At 32.4% G+C, this 19,680-nt stretch overlaps 2 protein-coding genes across 2 annotated transcripts; one reads left to right on the forward strand and one right to left on the reverse strand.

The window, feature by feature from the left end:
• The first annotated feature begins 707 nt into the window (after positions 1 to 707).
• RGLG3 (Copine (Calcium-dependent phospholipid-binding protein) family) lies at positions 708 to 4,668 on the forward strand. The gene is made up of 12 exons (XM_028045893.2): positions 708 to 916; positions 1,635 to 1,878; positions 1,946 to 2,030; positions 2,124 to 2,264; positions 2,342 to 2,455; positions 3,060 to 3,157; positions 3,266 to 3,345; positions 3,418 to 3,523; positions 3,683 to 3,810; positions 3,890 to 4,031; positions 4,129 to 4,185; positions 4,300 to 4,668. Exons 2-12 carry the CDS (start codon positions 1,645 to 1,647, stop codon positions 4,381 to 4,383), a joined length of 1,269 nt encoding a protein of 422 aa, XP_027901694.1. The 5' UTR covers positions 708 to 916; positions 1,635 to 1,644; the 3' UTR covers positions 4,384 to 4,668.
• A 1,017-nt stretch (positions 4,669 to 5,685) lies between these two features.
• Positions 5,686 to 18,105, reverse strand: LOC114164832 (DNA polymerase delta subunit 1). The gene is made up of 31 exons (XM_028049606.2): positions 17,691 to 18,105; positions 17,472 to 17,582; positions 16,603 to 16,709; positions 16,329 to 16,488; positions 15,873 to 16,068; positions 15,644 to 15,779; positions 15,425 to 15,562; positions 15,029 to 15,106; positions 14,807 to 14,898; positions 14,505 to 14,571; positions 14,341 to 14,412; positions 13,619 to 13,705; positions 12,828 to 12,947; positions 12,623 to 12,721; positions 11,463 to 11,570; positions 11,237 to 11,332; positions 11,055 to 11,120; positions 10,852 to 10,908; positions 10,605 to 10,692; positions 10,414 to 10,493; positions 9,831 to 9,944; positions 9,180 to 9,294; positions 8,934 to 9,106; positions 8,723 to 8,794; positions 8,072 to 8,146; positions 7,896 to 7,985; positions 7,662 to 7,822; positions 7,315 to 7,388; positions 7,112 to 7,199; positions 6,736 to 6,834; positions 5,686 to 6,019 (listed from the first exon to the last, which is right to left on the reverse strand). Exons 1-30 carry the CDS (start codon positions 17,944 to 17,946, stop codon positions 6,747 to 6,749), a joined length of 3,264 nt encoding a protein of 1,087 aa, XP_027905407.2. The 5' UTR covers positions 17,947 to 18,105; the 3' UTR covers positions 5,686 to 6,019; positions 6,736 to 6,746.
• Positions 18,106 to 19,680: the final 1,575 nt, after the last annotated feature.

The following is a 19,680-nucleotide window of genomic DNA, read 5'->3' on the forward strand; positions in this document are numbered from 1 at the left end:
TTGATTAATTTAGTTTGATTAAGAGAATTAAATCCACACGTTTTAAAATTTTGAAATTAAATTGAACTAAAATATAAAAAAAATAAAAAATTCAATTTTCAATTAAATTTAAAGTACAAAAACATATTTAATTTTTTTTCTCCTAAATCTTGATTTACATAACAAGTTCAGTTCCATCTGTACACTTTATAATGTTTATTGCAAAGCAGAATTTCAAGAACTGGTTAGAGATCGGTGTTGAAAAGGACAATACCAAAAGTAAAGCATAGTCTTGCCAAAACTTCAATCATTCAACAAGAACATTAAATTATATATATGAAAAAATTCCAAGTAATTTAAGTTACATAAAGGTTTTAGTTTTCATTGATGACATTGTAGGAAAATCTAATCTTCATAGTTATAACGTTATAAGTGGATAGACTTGGTGAAAATACATGAATCTTCTTCATCTTATGTCTTTAAATGAAGCAGTTCCACCTTTTCTCTTTTCTGACTTCTTAGTATCTTGCATTGCACTTACATAATCAATTATTAAAATAATTTAAGTATCATAGCTTACTCAACAGATAGACAACACGTTTCTGAGATTTATTTCGTAGAGGAGAAATTTGGGTGGCGGAACGGAAAAGGGAAAGTGTCTAGAAGGAAAGAGGTAGATAAAGTACTTAATAAAAAGACCAAAAAGTTTTGACTTTAAGCCAAGAAAAACGTGAGAGGAAAACAGTTTTCAACGGGTGCACGCATAAGAAACGCCCCCAACTCTGTCCAAGTCTAACGAAATTAAATTACTAATATACTAATCAAACACAACAAAATGGCCATCACCAACTTTCTCTTCTCTCAATCTCAAACACTTAATCGCCAAACCCATTCTCATCAACAAACCTTTCGACTCCACGCAAAGCAGTTCCACAAGGTGAACTTCGAACATCGATTCTCACTTTTTTCTTTCTTGCTTTAATCATAGCAATAGCAATAGTTCTTCGTAACTTATGCGTAACCTTTAACCTAGCTTTGTTGATTCACGATGCTGTGAATTCGATGCAATTGTGGTTTTAGAATTCTCGATTCTGGCGCTTTTTTCTTTTTCTTTTCTTTATTGAAAATCGTCGGTGATTTTAGCTTCGATCATAGGTTATAGTTATTGTAGTCATTGTTGACCTGTGAATGATGGACTGGTTATGTATGCTTGGTTAGACAGAAGAGGAGTGTAACTTGCGTTTGGATTTAATTTCACTAATTCTCAGGTGTTAGCAGTAGAAGGGCTTAAGTTTTATAGTGCTGTTTGTCTCATCGCTTTACTAATGATTTTTCTGGTAATTAGTGATGTACGTTACCGCTGTTGTGTCTGCTGGAAAGTTTTGTTATTTAACCAGAATTTGACTATAATTTGGGAATCATTGGAAGGAAATCGTGATAAGTTTGATTTGGAAAAAAAAAAAACATATTCAATTAATAGTTACTGGGACACCAGAATATATGCCAATGATATTTGTTTTCTTATGATACTTTACTATTGACAATGAACGGTTGTTGTTTCTGGTTCTGTGGTTTTTGCTTTAATTCAATTTAGTCCCGTCTTTTTACCTCTATTGTCTATTACTATTTACTTATCTGAATATTGGTGCAAGTAGGCCTGTAATTATGGGAAATACAGAGTCAATGTATGAATCTGAAGATAATTTTTACCAACATGCCCCTTATTATGCTGGGAGTTTGGAGAATAGTAGCTATCATGAATCATCTTCTTATGATGGGGATTATTCGAATACTAGCTATAATCAACCCTCTACTTATGCTAGAAGCTCAGAAAACAGTTGGCGTCAGAAAAAGCAGCAACCCACATATATAGCTGATCATTTCAGCTCATTGGATCAGGTCAGCACTGCTAATTTTGCATGGTTCTATTTGTATTAGCATCGTGCTAATATGAGATATATTTCAGGTTGTTTCTGCTCTTAGAGAAGCTGGTCTTGAATCTTCAAATTTAATACTTGCTATTGACTTCACCAAAAGCAATGAGTGGACAGGTTATTCCTTTGGAATCTGAAATCATTATTATACAAGTATACATGTATGTATGTTATAATATGAAATCATTATTATCACCTTGGTAATTGTAGGCAAGCACTCGTTCCATCGAAAAAGCCTTCATCACATTGGAAACAGTCCTAATCCATATGAGCAGGCTATCTCCATCATTGGTCGTACTTTGTCTTCCTTTGATGAAGACAATCTGATACCATGTTTTGGATTTGGTGATGGTCAGTATCCCTTTCTCACTTTCGACAAATGTTCTGTGTTTTCTCTTCTATTGATTCCGGATAATTTACTGTTGTAGCTTCTACACATGATCAGAATGTGTTCAGTTTTTATCAAGATAATAGATTTTGTCATGGTTTTGAGGAAGTGCTTGCACGCTACAGAGAGATTGTTCCATACTTAAAACTATCAGGTTTGTTTACAACATTCTATTCTCTGCTCACTAGATTTTTCAATTTTATTACAAGTATCTGACAAATATTTGACTTTTAGACAGAGAGAGAAGGGGGGAAAATGCATTATGATTTATTGTATATGACTAAACATATCATAAGTTTAAAATTTTACTTGCCTCTTCTTTGTTTCAACCTTGAGCTCATTTACGTAGTTAGGATAGTCATATTTAAGGCCTTATTCACTTTTGACATTTTGACATTTGGTGAGTCATTTCAGTTTTGTTTAAAAGGGTTTCCACGGATTAAGATAGAAATTTTTTTTAAAAATATCTTTAATCTTAACTTTTGTGTAAATTGATATTTTTTGACACAGGGGAGGGAGAAGAGAAACGCATGTGTGTGTGTGTTTAATCACAGTGGCGGTTGTATATTAAGAGAGTTAATTTTAAACATGGATGGACCATTTTGAATCATTTTAAAAAACATAAAGAATTAAACTGAACCTTTTAATAGATAAGGGACCAAATTGAATAAAACATTAAAGATAAATAGCCATTTGCATAATTTAGCCAAGAGGAAACATTCCAAGGGATTTAACTATTAGACTTCCCTAATTTATAGGTCCAACATCATTTGCCCCTGTAATCGATGCAGCAATCGACATTGTGGAAAGAAACAACGGCCAATATCATGTTCTTGTCATTATTGCTGATGGACAGGTTTTATCAAAAAAATTTCCCTGTTTTTTTTTTTTTCCTTTCATGTTATGATTGAATTGTTTTCCCTGCTTCTCTTTGTTTTTATAGAACGTGTTTTTGTTTTTTAAGGTTACCAGAAATCCAGATACACCACATGGAAGGCTTAGTCCTCAAGAAGAAGCAACCATTAGTTCCATCATTGGTGCAAGGTAGAGCAACTTGTTTTGTAACCTTTTGTTTTTTGTGTATCTGTCCTAAATGTGGGATATTCTGATTATCAGTCACTATCCTCTCTCGATTATTTTGGTTGGCGTTGGAGATGGACCATGGGATGAGATGAAGCACTTTGATGATAACATTACTGAGCGAGTATTTGACAACTTTCAGGTTTGATAGCACCTGAAAATTCAATATTGTCTGCTTTTATGTTAACATAGCTTTCATTGGAGTAGATATAAGAAGGATTGGAGTGTCACGGATTACTTTTCCCCCTTCTTATATTGATGAAAGGATTGTCTAATTTGTTTGCCTTTTTTATTCCTTCAGTTTGTGAATTTCACAAAAATCATGTCCGAGAACACTGAAGCATCAAAGAAGGAAGCAGCATTTGCACTTGCTGCACTTATGGAAATTCCATTTCAGTACCGGGCAGCTCAAAATATACAACTTACTGAGTAAGCCATGAACTCAAGAAGGTATAATAATTCTCTGTTATAGTGTATGATCTCTGACTTTTAATTTCGTCTGATCCAGTAGAGAGTCGGTTCTTCGTCAGCATAGAAGGCCTCTGCCTCCACCTAATGAAGTAATAGATCATGATAATGCTCGGATGGCTATCCCGCACATGCCAAATTTGGAATCAGTTCAACCATCGGCTCCAGCTGGTATCGAACCAGTATGGTCCTTGTTCTTTTCTCTTTAACTTTTTATTGCATAGATTAATGTTGAGAGATTACTAAGCTTCGAGATTAATGTGTTTTCCTTTTTTCAAGGTATGCCCCATTTGTCTTACCAACCCCAAGGACATGGCTTTTGGATGTGGTCACACAGTAAGTCTGTTTAATAAACCTATGTTAAGTTGTTTAATGCCAATTTCAACGTGCCCTAGAGTTTTTTTCTTTTAGCGGCGAGTAAAATTTATTTGCCCTGTATTTATGATGTAGACTTGCAAGGAGTGTGGCTCAACATTATCTTCATGCCCTATGTGCCGGAAGCAAATTACAACTCGCCTGAGATTGTACACTTAGGTCAGGAAGCTTATACCGTATGTATATTACCCATGGATGATACATTCAAATATCATAACCCTTGAGATGTACAGAGATTTCGGGTATAAAATTCTTTAACAAAATTCTCATTAAATGTATGAAACAAAAAAAAGAAAAAGATTAAAGTTAAGTTTCAGATTTTGAAACTCTTTCCCTCTGGTTTGAAATCTTGTAAATGTTGTAAATTTTCTGCATATGTAGTTTATTGAAACTTTCTCCAGTTATTGGAGTACATGTTGACAAATACATATTACATTTATTAAACTTTTGTACATGTTTACTTTTCTTTTCTAATCTCATTTCATCACAATATTTTTATTTTTAAAATCATGTTACAACTTTGAATAGTTTTCATTTACAACTTTTACTATGTACGTTGAGTTTATTTAATTCACTTATAAGTATTTGAATGGTATCGAACCAAAATCCTTAAAAAATACAAGCATACCAAAACCTAAAATGTAAAAAGTAAAAAATAAACTAGTGGTGAAAGAACACAAAGAAAGAGAATGAAAATAAAACAAAAATAGTTACTCGTTTGGAATGAAGGATGAGTAAGACCTAATAGGTTCAACAAGACTAGGTTTTTTGAAAAATCGAATTTATTTTTTGTACAGGAAAAAGAGAGTTATTATCTTTCAAAAAGTGAATATTAACTTCTTTTTTAATATTAGTACCCATTAATAAATCTTTTTATACTACCAACATCCAAATCACAATTTAATTAGGATGTTTTTTAAAATGTTAAATATGGTTTCATAGTTCGAAAAGTTTCCCAAATTTGTGTAAATTCCTTAACTTTTTTTTTTCTATTAGTTTAAGTCATTAAATTTATGTCCCTCATCGACTATCATGATAGCCATGTACAGCATTCATGTTAAATTGAGAACCAAAATCATAACTTTACAATGTAAGGAATTAGACTAATTCAAAAAAAAAAAATCAAGTACCAAAGGTATGGGTATATATTATATATTATTATTAAAATAACATTTAACCAAATCTTCGAGAAAAAACATGATCATGAAATATTTTTCAATAATATATATATATATATATATATATATATATATATATATATATATATATTTGTATGCGTATAAATTAATAAATGGATTAATTTTATAACTACTTTATGTACATAATATTCTATCATTTATCTTGTATATAGTGTTATATTATTTTATCTTTTTCTAACTACTGTTTTTTTTGTAATTGTAACATTTTATCGGTATTACATATGACTTGTAGATATCCTATTTTATGTGAACAAAAAATGTATTGATCTACACTAAACACGAGGTTACACAGGATCCTTTTATATATACAAAATAAAATCTCACGCATGCATCAGTTAGTCTTTGTACAGCCCACTCAATTGATCCTTCTAGGTAAAACATCCATAATCTCATCTCATTCGCATCTCATTCGCATCTCCTCATGACATATAGTAAACACTCATTTCAATATTTCCTAGAATTAAAAATATTAAAATCAAAATAGTACAGCAATTACTGCATATCATCCGATAACTAAAGCTTATCATCATTTCAGGATTCATTTGTGGGCTTACTCTCAATAATGTCAGGATTGTGGGGAACATCAAGGTCAAATTCTGCACAAGAAACAAATTTCTGCAACAAATTAGACTCTTTGCTACATGCCCTTCCTGAAATAGAAACACAATCCCAGAGCCTAGCATACCATCTCCACAACCTATTACACTTATCCTTTAGTATTAAGATGCTTAACAAATAAAAAAAAAAATGACAGTTTATATTCTACATAATACAATTTTATAACCAACTTCAATCTCAACATACCAAAAAAGTTACATTGTTGCATTTAGAAAAAAATTAAAAAACATGATTGAACTCTTTATCAATGGAGACCAAATTCAATATAATAAATAAATAATAAGATCAAAAATAATTAAACAGACTTGGAATGCTATACATTAGGTTTCAGTGATAATAGGTTGTGGTCCGTAAGTTTAAATTAATAGAAACAGATGATCATAGAATTTTGTTGAATAATTCTTAGCCCCGATTCCCAGCTAATAATCTCTAAATAATCCCTAGACACGAGCACGTACCCAAAACTGCAGAATCTTAGGAGAAAGTTCAAATATTAAACAAAATACAACATAGTTATGATGACTTAAAATTCATCAAACTTTTTTCTATTTTAAAATATAAAATATTAGATAAATGTTCCAGCTATTTCTATTGCAATAGTTGGATTTGGATTAATGAATGAGTGAAATTCAATGTCTAAATGATTGTGAAGACAAAAGACTGGAGATGGAAGAAAATTGAGAAAAAAACTGACCCTGGCCAAACCTAAAAGCTCCACCGGTCCAATTGCGATTGTGCTTCGGACATTTCTTTCTGTGCCTTTTTTCGTCGATAAAAGATTGGACAATCCCGACTGCAACAAATTAGTACACGATATGTCAGTGGTAACATTCTATCAATGAGAAACCAAACCACAAACGAAATTACTATTTCTTTTACAAAAACCACAAAAAATAGATGGAAAAACACGAGTAAGAAACCAGGATATCACAATAATTTGACACTGTTATACCAAGGGGGTAAAAAACACCCTGACTCCAGGATGTTGATTAATTAATACTGTAATATGGTGCCTCTTAAAACCATTTAAGAACCCGAGCCATCCAAGCAGTTTCACTACATGGACATACCTTGTGCAGAGAATATCTTGATGAAGTGAACCTTGGCACTCCTGACATTGTGTCCATAACTTCCCAAAAAGCGTCTCCAACTCGGACACTACAACCACAACACTTGTTTTGTGACTTTTGTGCATTAAAAAATAACTGTAACCATCCTGTACACAACCAAAACCATTTTCAAATCGTGCAAAAAGATGCAACGGATGCCCTACCTCGAGATACTGTCTTACAATATAGCTCAGCTTCCCTTCCTTTGCAATGTGAACAAACTGTGTGATGATCCTTCCTGAACCAAGTGCAACAAAAATTTATTACACCTCCTGTATACTGACATTTCTTCATGCATTATAATACATACAAATAATTTTCAACATTAGATGTCTTAAAAAACAAGGCACAAAATTATCAGGTATTTTAGTAGCGGAAATACAACTTGAAGCCTATAGGTGTAAACTGCAGAGGTTTTCATCTTCATCCCAAGACAACAGTTAGTCCCTTATTCTTATGATTCATATAACACCAGAAGAGAACACTAAAAAAAGATGGGTGGGATAGATACCCTAATACCGCTTTACAACCAATGCAGGTAAGCTCTTTCTTAGCAAATTTCCATAAGCCACTGTTTGATGGAGTAGAAATAGAAATAGATCTTGTATGACTTCCATGGAGAAGTTCTCTGCTAGCATTCTTCAAAATTGGCTCAAAAATTCTCAGGATCGGCTGGAATACAATGAAACTAATAAGAACAGCAATTTGGAGAAATCCAAAACATTTAAGGAAATGATAAACCAACCTTGCTAATTTGATTCTCAAGATAGTATTGAGCATCTATTGGTATGTTGTTCTCTAGAACATAAATAGGGTCCTCTGATTTCTCATATGCCTGATTTTCTTACACATGTTAGTCTATAGAAAATCTAAACAAATATTTAAAAAACTAAAAAAACAGAGGGGAACATGTAGTATTACCTTCGCACCTTTTGCACCTTTGATAATTACATAAGGTACTCTGTCTCCAACATTTGGAGCAGTGGCAGCATCTCGCTGTCAATTATAAAATCAAATAAAACACACTTATGGCCCACAAAAACTGAGATATGACAAGCTTTTTAAGCTCAATAAGCCTAAAAACAAACCTAAATCCAGTAACAATACCGTATGGTTCCACCAATAAGTTAACAAACATTGAAACTTCAATTTACAGGACCCAAGAGGTAACCATAGAATCCAACATCTTAATTAAAAATAATTCATGGTAATTGTTGTAAATAGTGGTTTATTAAGATAAGAATATTTTCAGGAGACGAACTTGATTAGGAGATAATATGTTTAAAATCTTCTTATTTATATTAGCATTTTTTATTTTATTTTAAAGAGATTGTTTGTTACAAATTCAATTGATAGTGTACTTGGTGTGATTGTTATCAATAAATTATTTCTTACTTCCCTACATAGTTAAAGTGCAATTCTAATAAAAGATTTGATGTTTTGGCACATATAGTGCAAATGATCATGTATTATAACACTGGCTTTTTTTTTCTTTGCCACAAGAATCTAATTTTTCAAAAAACAAGTGGGTGAAGACAGAACCACCAATATATTTGATTATATCTACTCAACCTTGCGCATCCTTTCAGCAAGTTCAACATGAGCTGCCTTTACTTCATAATCATCTCCTGTCTTCGTTAAACCCTGTTAAAGCAAGCATGTGAGCTCCAAGTTCGAATATTATTTTGGTAATGCACTCGCATCAATTATCTGAATGCTCCTCTAAAAGCAAATAGCAAAGGAAGACCATTGCATGGTCTGTAGATTCAATAGACTTCCCCACCTTTGTAATAACCAGCAGTGATAAATCCATACGATTCCTGAGAAGATCTGAAATTGCGTTCTTGACATACTGGACAGCCCCTGGAACGTCCCTGTCAATCAGTATCTTGTGAAGACAATCATTCACCAGGTTTTTGACCAACAAACAATTGTCTCTTCGAACTGTTTCAATACCTGTTCAATGTTGCAAATTTAGTTTAATAGGCACTTCAGCAAATCAAGAGGGAAGGAAAATAATAATGTTTACCTTTAGTGTCCATTTTGTCGAACTTGTCTGGTTTTGTCCAAAACAAACCGGCATATCTCTTCTTGCTAATCAAGAGATATGGATAATAAACCTTCTCAAATTCTAGTTTGATGGGCTTCACAATCAAAACGACAACAAATAAGTAAGGACAAACCAATGTAGCAAATAAAATAGTAAGTTTTATAGAATTATGATTAGAGATACTGAATCTGAAGCTTAAATAATCTGCAGACTAAAACACCTATATACTAGATGCAAATTTTGTGAAGTTGTAATTAACGTGAATATAAATTCAGAAATAACATTATAATTGCTGAATCTAGACTATTTGAGAAACCATGTAAACTTTTGTTCCATATTTGAAGAATAAGGGGAATGATTGGAATAATCAAATTGAGAATATTGTAGTACATTGAGGGGCTCATTTTTTATTGGAATATAGTGCAAATAAAAAGCAGTGATTTTAGAATCAATTGTTACTTCGTTGTTTGGAGAAAACAAAAAGAAACATTTTTTCTTATTATGAAAATAAGTGATCCACAAAAATCAATTGGCTTTCAAGAAAAACACAACAGTTTTCACGTTTAGAAATCCATCACTTTCGAAGGCTATCATAAAAGAATAAAATAAAACGTAAAAACAAACTGTTACTTTTGTGAAAGTTCCACTTATATATTCGGCAGCTTCTCTCCCCAAGTTCATAGCCTGTTTTACGGCAGAAACACCAAATTGTACCATGACTGAATCCGTGTCTCCATATATTACCTAGTAGCAAGAATAACATTACTTTGCAAGTCATTTGCCATTGTTCAGGGGGTACAGCACGTTAAAAAAAATAACTACATTAAATTTAAGAAAACGAATGCATAACTGGAAATGTAAAATTTATTGGCAAGGATAGAAATTTTATATTGTTGGTTCAATGTTAAATTCCCCAGACTAAAATGCAGTAATAAGGACTGTCAAAACAAAAGAGAAAGTGGAATAGGATGAATCCCTAATGTGTGTTGAGCACAGTGTTATGTATTTATAAATAGAAAAATACAAAGAGATGAACCTAAGCCCACTACATTTAAAACTAACACATAAGATTGTAACTAACAATATCTAATAATATCTTTAACCATATCTAACAAGGACCAAGAAAAACACCCAAGATAGCTTCAACTTCTAACCCATGAAACACCATTGCGGATGACAGGTATCAAAACAATAAATTTTCTAAATACTATACCTCAGCATTGTGTTCATAGCCATTAAGTGTCGTGAATTTATCTTCCACAAGTTTTTTTGTGTGCTCAATCATTTGTCGACCTTTAAAGGTATCCAATGAAACATAATCAGAACTCAATGGAGATGCTATTTAAATTCAACAAAAAGATAATTTAAAAGCACACCAAACAAACTAAGAAATGAAAGCAATACCATAGCTTGTTACACTTGATGATATCTCTAAACATGGTAACTGACCAATGGTAGCCCCAGTAAACCCATAAACGGAATTTGCACTAATCTGACCAAAAGGAAATAGAAATGGAGTTTAAAATGTTACCAATACCAAGAATTATTAATTAACAGTTATAGTACAAACTATGCAGTAGAGCGAAATGAACAAATATCAAAAGAAAAAAGGACAAGGAAAAAAGACAAAAGAACATTAAGAGTGGCTTACTTTCAGGGCCAGCTGCCTACCATCTAGAACTGCCCTCTCCAGGGGATCCTTTGCCTCCTGAAGTAGATATTTGACAGAAATCATGTACAGGAAGAGATAATATACAGAATTCAATTAGTGGATTTGCATTAACCAAAACACTACAGCTCAAAGAAAAAACAATCTAAACCCAAAGTCAACTTTCACATGTATAGAAAGGATACCTTTAAATCTGCTTTTGCCCTTTTCCGGGCTGTTAATAGCTCTTCAAGTATTTCAGGAAGTATTCCCTAAATTTATCTTCACTACATCAGTGCCTCAACTTCATATAAGCATTAACCTCTAAAATGAAATCAGCAGAGAGCCTTAAAGAAAAAGGAAAAGTAGTAATTTTTTTCAAACATACCTTCTGCAGATTTGATTTAACAAATGTTTCACCAGATGGAGTTCTGTTCACTGACTCTGGAGGGATGTTCAGCTTGCGAGCATCTTCAGAAGTGACCTTAAAGACAGTTAACACGAAGAGAAAAAAGCTACCAATTGTTACTAATCCAGTGAAATATCCATAATTGTTTCTAATGAAACAAAACTCGGATGCTTTAGCAAAACTAACAAAACAATGAAATATTTACCAGAGTGCAATAACATAAATTATAGGCCATCATAATAGATGGATATAGGGATGCAAAATCTAACGTAGCGATTGGTTTTTCATAAAATCCAGCTCTTGCCTCCAACACCTGCAAGTTGTAAAGTCCAAAAATTATGCACCAAAAGGCAACAGCTTGACAATACTTGAAATTTGAGCATGCTTTCTATATTTTCTTGCATTAACAGAAGAACAAAAGGGAAAAATAACAAGTGTCCATGAACAACTGCAAATCCAGAATGTATAAATCGTTCTTTATAGGCATTTTAACAATAAAAAGTCCAATTCATAGCTAAGGACCAAATTGATTTGAGGAAACGTTTTTAGTTTTTCCCTTTTCACAAATAATTAAAGAAATATCATTTTGTTTACTGTTTTCAAAACTTATACCAGAAATAGTGAATCCTTAAAAACAGCATATAAAAACAGAAATAACATTTTCTCAAACCAGACGACCTTTACATGTTTGTTAGGGATTCCAAAACATCAATAGTTACTACTTAGAGTAAAGTATCAACAATTACAACATTCATTAGTTGGAGAGAATGGACGAATAGGTATCTTTAATACTATTTTAGGTAAAGTCTTGAGTTTGTAGAACCTTAACGAGTTACATAGACTCATATTTGACAACCTTGATGCAATGCAATCTTAAAGTAAAAAGATAATGATGCTATGAGCCTTTAAATTTCAAATTCAATCATCAGTCAATTCAGTATATAATCTAATTTGAAGTGTTAGATATTGTTTGATATTATTAAGATATTGTTAGATATTGTTAATCACAATATCAAACAATATCTTCTATTTACTCTTTTTATTTTTAGTTACTCTTTTTACTTGTACCTCTCTCTATTATAAATAGATTACCCTATGTGTAGTTTATACACAAGGGAGATTAATCTCAAACCCCTGTTTTCTTTATTCTCAACATGAAGTGACCAAATATAAATAAAATTCTCAGAAAATATAAGGCATCAAATAGTTATATGAATGGGTAGCTAATACAATGTATTTCATTTCATATTAGAAGATCCATACAAACAAACATGCATTGTATACACATGAAATTGGAAAGAACTTGTGAATAACACCCATTAAAAGTTAAAATAATGAATATGAAAAAGAAACGAATGAACTTACAGTGGCACCTTCAAATGTTCCTTGTTCAGACCCAACCTGTTTGACATTAGGAATGACCAGATTCTTCTGTCTTGCCTTCCTAAGAAGTTGAGAAAGTACCTGGAAAGGAAGAAAAGAAAACAAACAATTACTGATACAAATTTAACGAGTCAATCAGTTTGGTGATTCTAAGCATTGTTAATTATATAGGAACTTTGATGTTTACCTTAATGCTTTGACCTCTGGAAAGTAGAAAAGAAATTGGAACACCTGTTACTCGAGCCATCTCCACATAGTTGTAAATGAACATCAGTTTATCCAAAAGCCGCTGAGGAAGATATGCATCCTGCACATTGACGAGCAGAGTATGAATTTTGAATGGTCGATTTCTCTCACATTTAGAATACCCATAATGGATTCACCATATCTGATACACAACACTTTAATAGGGTAAAGAACCACAAGCAATTCACCCAAAAAAAAACAAGAACCATGCACAATAAAACATTTCAAAGCTAAATTAGTAAGCATAATAGGATAAAAAAATTATTGAAAATTTTACGGGTATATTACTGCCATTGTATATGCCACCAGATGTCAAATAACATCTGTCATCAGTTGGTTAGAATTAGTTACAGACAGCTTAAGTAATAACTTGGCCAATAAAATTAAGTGGTAAAAAACCTTATTTGCTAAACATCAAAAGGATAGATAAAACATAGCCTTCTTCACAACTTTCCAACAGAAAGCCCAGGGCCACCAAATAACATGGAAAATCCTTTCCAAACAGAAGTATTCCATAAAACTAACAAAAGAGGCAAACCAAAACTGCAGTCAGATCATAATTTTCGTCATCAACTGAATTACCAAGTAATTATCGCCAACTTCTATGTTTATATCTGTAAAGTTTACTGAACAGTGAGAACTAGATAGGAAACAAGAAAAAAACTAGACAACAATCACTTAAATAAAAAGTGGCAATAAAGCATCAAAGGACAAAGGAACCAGAAAAGAAACCTTCAAACAATACACAGCAAGGCGCCTCCTAGTTTCTGCGGTTCCATTCTGAAGATCAGATATAATAGAGTGATGGACATCCTCTTTCTGCACTATATGAACATGCAGTTACTAAGCTAATAAATTGACAAGCACTATAAAATATTAACATCCAAGAACAAAGACGAGATTCCAGCAAAAAGAAGCTGCTTAGATTATGCTAGGCATATAAATAGGTCAAAATGCAAAAAAGGAGCATAGACACATGCAAACATACAAACACCAAATAAAAGAACCAACTGAAAAGCATGTCTGTAAATTTTACAACCCCATTGCAATCCACTTGAAATGACCAGTGCTCATATCAAATCATGAGTTTATGCATGTCAATCTGCAACTACATCGATGGTTATACATAGACAGGTACCACGTTTACATATAAATATAAAGACGTTAATTGTACTTTCAATCAGGATCCAAATCTCATTAACAGATTCCACTTCCCAGATGTATTTGAAACAGAAAATAAAGGAAGAAAAAATAAAAGGGTGACCCAATGAACAGGGCTCCCACCTAATGGGACCAAGGAGGGTAGATGTATGCAACCTTATACCCCAAGAAGAGAGGCATTCCAGATTTGAACTTATCATCTCCAGGTCAGAAGGCAATAGCCTTAGCATTGTGCCAATACACAATAAAGGGGGGAAATAATGGTTGAAATGATGTCAAAAAAATGACTTTACCTGCTCAGAAAGGAAGTGTGCTGAGACAGAATTTAGTGAATAAGAACTTAATTTGTAATCTCTTTGCATAACCTGCAAATGAAAACATAACAAATAAACCTGTTGAGCAATAAACTCAGAGTGTCAATCACAAGGCAATTTAAACAAAACAATATTGACATAACCTGGAGTAAGTCAAACTGAACTCTCCCTTCTACTGTAACTTCTTTACTTTCCCTGGTCCCGTACTGCCTACAAAACCATCAAGTATCAATGAGGTAGATAGTCAAATGACTTAGAATCAGAAAATAAAAGGAGAAAGTAATTCCAAAACTCACTAAGAACGTAAACTGCAAGATTGCTTTAGAAATCCAAAATTCTATATTCATTAAAATGAAACTAACAAAACCTAACAACCCAGCAGAATACGACTATTATCAAATAATGACAGGAAACATGTACATGACAGAAGACTAAATCTCTTTACCTTGATGAAAAAGTTGTATCCTTCACCCGAACCCTACTGTTCCTAATACGGCCAAGAATTGGAAATTCTGCTATCTTCAGGTTTGCAGCTCTCTAAAAACCAAGAAAATAACAAATAAATTAAATAAGTAACCCAACAACATGCAGGAAACCTTTGTTTTAAATGAAAAAACCTTCCATTTATCAACTCTAAAAGCGTACTGTTTGAAAGTCAAGTCAGCACCTCAATAAGATACGGCAGGTCAAATTTGCATATGTTATATCCAATAATAATATCAGGGTCCACCTCCCGAAGGAAATCCTGCAAGAAAAAGAACACCTCCATCAGAATGTAAGGGTGAAATAAAGAAAAAGTTATAATTCAATCAACAGTTACATAATATCAAATTGACTCATGATATACAAGTTCAAGAAACAAAAAATATTTAATAGCATTAACCATTGATGAAGTTATAAGAGCTACAAAACATCATCCTATGAAACAAAACATGCAAGATGTCAGTTATTTAATTAGCATATCCAAAGTTTAGTCAGAGAGAGTGGTAAATAAAAATTGGGGGGTTTCTGAAATTCTTTTGCTTGATAAGTATAAATATGGACATGTGCACAATGAAATTACCCTCCAAGCTAGCAGGACTTCTCTTTCCGTATCAAATGACATCACATCAACACCAACAATAGGAGAACATGATTTAAGGGTCATCACATTACGAATAAGTGGTTGGTCTTCTCCTTGTAAAGTAACCAAATTAGCAATCTGAAAGAAATGAGAATTTTCATATCAAAAACAATAACACTATGCACTAATTTGCAGGTGAAAAAAGGGAAGGCAAGGGACCTGGATAACAGGATCATGGCTAGGCTCAGGAAAATGACCTTTGCGACCAGCACACTCAATGTCAAAACTCAATATGCGAAATGGAGCCATCTTTGAATATTCCCCTTCCGGGGCATGACTAATCAAATCACAATACCTATAATATTGTTAAGGGGAGAACAGAACAATATAAAGATTTTGGTATTCCCATAACCCTTAAACCCAGTTATTAACACATGAAAGAGGATACAGGCAATCAAACTCCAACTGACAATAAGACATGTTTTTCACTATTTTTTTATATTTCCCCGCTGGAATTTCAATCCAATTTCCACCAACTATGCTGCAATCAATCATGAACCGTAGGGCAAAAAGTACATTGCTTTCATAAGTCAAGAAGCTCTTCATTCCCAGACCATCAAGCTGAATACCTCTATCAAGAATACCTAACAGTTTTGAAATATTGGTAAGAAACATTGATTCACAAGTGAAGTAATGTCGACAAACAACTTTCAAAAAAAGTAGACACACTAGTGTTAAGATGCATGAAGCTAAGATTAAACACTTAACCAAAAGTGTGTGATAAGGCCATAAGAATCAAGAATGCAGCTTAACCATAATTTAAGTAATTCTAAACTTCCGACTTTTTGACAAGATGATTAATATATTGGAGAATAGAATGTCTGTTGAAAATATAGAAGTTTACCACGGCAGCTGGCAACCATTGTTGGGAGTGCAACTACTATTTTGAGGAAGGGCTGAGAATCAGATTGCTGATAGTACATAATACTTCTCCTCTGCACCATTTCAATGCGGCGAACGAATTTTCCTACATTACTATTTCTATTGGCTTCTCTCATCCTCCCCTGAAAGATGACAAAAACAAGTAATTAAAGCAATCTGTGAGTTAAATAAATAAACCCTATTCCCTTTCTAAATTAAAAACCAGACAAAAAAATGTATTTTTAGGTGCTACATACCTCAAGTGTTTGGTGGAAATGAGAGATATCATCTGGACCCATTCCAGGAGGGCAAGAGATGTAGAAATATGGTTCAAAGCCGTGAACGTTGCAGCAAACGCTGTGTCCTGACAAACAAACAAAATATAAGTTACTTCCCCTTTTCTGAAACATTCATTACTTCATGTCTAGAATCAAACAAACTATTTGTGCACTAGGTTGAGATCTAACAAACTCAAATAATAAGTTTCAAATAATAAGTTTGGTTTCCTAAGCATATATCGTTTGTTCAAGCTTTCAGCTATGGAGCCAGACTAAAATTGTGTAGTTCGCTATCTATGCATATATTGCCCAACATTAACATATTCATAGATTAGATTTCTACTTATCATGAAACTTTTTAATTAATTGGTTATGTATATCTAATGATTATGCTTTTAATAAGACATAGGGGCAATTTGTTGATAAGTGGATCATGTAAAAAAAGTGAAGTCAACTTAGTGTTTATATAAGAAAAAGTGGTTAACCTAAAACTGACTTGGCAGAACTGAAACAAAACAATTGAGAATGATTTGCTCATTTCTCCACTTAGAAGAACGTACTGGTTCAGTGCCGACATTTTTTCCCTAAAAACTGGACCAGCCGAAACCACACTTGACTTAGTGATAGACAACCAACAGAAACGCTCAAACGCATCATCAAGTACTACAGTTCTCTTTATTGTTACAAATTTCTAAAACTGGAGACAGTTCGTTGCGTGGGTCATTCAGGTTTTCTTTCTTCCCTACGTGCTCGGGCAACATTATAAACAAACAAATCAACAATCTTTATCTCCTATTGTCTGAGAAACCAAATTTTGTGACATAAATAAAGCATAAACACGAACAGACCTTCTTTTGTAACACCAAATATTCTGATAATGGCAGCAGGTCCAGACATGTTCGGCAGCAACTCCCTGTGACTCTCCCCGATCACATAATCAATCTCCAGCTGCTGAAAAACTAAAAGCCAGACAAAGAAACTCAGAGCACAAACCAAGAAAACTCCACCAATGATCGGGGAAAACAAAACCCTAGGCGAAGGGAAAACAATTTACGGAAAATACACACCGACGCTACAAGATTGTGCGACGTAATCATCGGAGAGAGGAGGACGGGTCCACTTGGATAGCCGCGCAGCGAGGGCCTGGCGCTGCTCGATGTCGCGGAGAATGATGGACTCTTCGTCTTCTGAAACAAGGGTTTGGTCGATGAACACGTCTTCGTCCATGAAGTCCTCTTCCTGAGTCATTACGGCTTGCTTCGGCGGCGGAGGTTGTGGCGCCACCGTCGACGCCGCCCGCTTTCTTGAGGCGTTGTTGCTCATTGGAATCGGAAGAGAGAGAGGCGGTGGAAGAGTGAGAAGTGTGGAGTGAAAGGCTAACCAGTTCCCGCCAATTTTTGTTGGGAGTTGTTTGTGAGATTTTCCCGCTCGCTCGCGAGGCACAGTGATGTATACTTCTCTTTCACTTAGTTAGGGTATCACAACATTTGCCATTTTACTATGGTGGAGCTTTTAAATACACGTTATATGAAATATAAACACTATTAAATTGCAAAGTTTACTTTTCCGATTTTTTTGCTTTTTATCTAATCTGGAAATTTTATTGTCATTAATTTACAGAATTTATCCCGTCAAAAATTTAAAACGCTTTTAATATGAGATGAGAATATGTTAGCTCATTTCTTTAATGTAATACTTGAGAAAATATCTACGCGAATGTTCGTTATTTTTTTTTAATAATAAACTTATTATTATAATTATAAAAGTAAATTTAAATAATTTTCATAATCTTATTGTTGGTAATATTTTTTTCATATAGTTTTCTTATTATAATAGTTATTTTAGTTTAAAAAAAGATAATTAAATTTAGAAAAAAAACGATTTTAAATTAAAAAAACAGTTAAACTTAAAAGTAAATGTTATTCAAAAGATAAACTTGGTAAAATTATTATTTTAATTTAAAAATTACTAAAAAAGTATAATTAAAACAAAATATGCAAATTAAAAAGGAATTTTTTTTATATAATAATATAAATATTAATCAAAATACATGTGTATCACCAAATCTAATATGATAAATTGGTTATCTATTTATACCATTGGGAATTAATTTAGGTTATTTGTTACAAGACATACGGTGATATAACGCAGTCAAAAAGAAATAATATACTATCTATAGATAATTTCATATCCATAATTCATAGACTCATATTATTAATTGAGTACATTTCATAATTCTCTTTATATTATATTATACTAGTGTAAACATAGACGCTATCGCGCCTGTGTGTACGCATTTTTTAAATTATATTAATAATTGATGATATTGTAATGTTATTAATTTAATAAACAAAATAAAAGTATATTTATAAAAAATAAAATAAAATGTACGGAAAAAATAAGAGAAAAATAATTGTTGATGAATAGTAAGAGAAAAAAAGAAAAAAAAGATAAGTAAATAATTTTATAAAAACTTGTAAAAGTAACCGTTAATTTTTAAAAATTTAATAAATAATTAAATTATAAAGGGTAAAGTTGGAATTATGAAATGTGGACACAAAAGAGGGAATCCCCTTTATATATAGTTATAGATAATATAATATATATATATATATATATATATATATATATATATATATATATATATATATATATATATATGATAAACTAAATGGTCAGGGTATATTTTGTACGTCGATTTTCCCCTGAAAAGCTTCTTTCAAGGTATCCTTTTGGATTCAAATAATATAAAATTGAAAATATTTATTCCTATATTTACCAACACTATAAAAGAGTATTCTTGACTATGTTTTATTTTATGAAATTACATCCATAAAAATCGGGGAAGTTATTTTTTAAACTACTGTAATTTGGATTTGTTTACATTTATTTTACTTAGTTTAAAGTTTGGGATTTTAAAAGTATTGTCATAAATATCAAAAGTTAAGTAAATTGTTTTGTTATTTTTTAAACCACTGTAATTTGGATTTGTTTACATTTATTTTACTTAGTTTAAAGTTTGGGATTTTAAAAGTATTGTCATAATTATCAAAAAAG

This window comes from Vigna unguiculata, chromosome 9 (genome assembly GCF_037176805.1).
Source record: "Vigna unguiculata cultivar grain cowpea cultivar isolate G323 ecotype 2 chromosome 9, ASM3717680v1, whole genome shotgun sequence".
Classification (NCBI taxonomy): Eukaryota; Viridiplantae; Streptophyta; class Magnoliopsida; order Fabales; family Fabaceae; genus Vigna; species Vigna unguiculata.

What these genes read in the sequence shown, in the direction of transcription:
- RGLG3 (XM_028045893.2), top strand. Translation starts at nt 1,645, where the DNA reads ATGGGAAATACAGAGTCAATGTATGAATCTGAAGATAATTTTTACCAA. An exon ending in TCCATACTTAAAACTATCAG is followed by an intron (nt 2,456 to 3,059) that starts GTTTGTTTACAA and finishes CCTAATTTATAG; the next exon opens with GTCCAACATCATTTGCCCCT. An exon ending in CAAAATATACAACTTACTGA is followed by an intron (nt 3,811 to 3,889) that starts GTAAGCCATGAA and finishes CGTCTGATCCAG; the next exon opens with TAGAGAGTCGGTTCTTCGTC.
- LOC114164832 (XM_028049606.2), bottom strand. Translation starts at nt 17,946, where the DNA reads ATGAGCAACAACGCCTCAAGAAAGCGGGCGGCGTCGACGGTGGCGCCA. An exon ending in ATTTGGTGTTACAAAAGAAG is followed by an intron (nt 16,710 to 17,471) that starts GTCTGTTCGTGT and finishes TTTGTTTGTCAG; the next exon opens with GACACAGCGTTTGCTGCAAC. An exon ending in GCCATGATCCTGTTATCCAG is followed by an intron (nt 15,563 to 15,643) that starts GTCCCTTGCCTT and finishes CATTTCTTTCAG; the next exon opens with ATTGCTAATTTGGTTACTTT.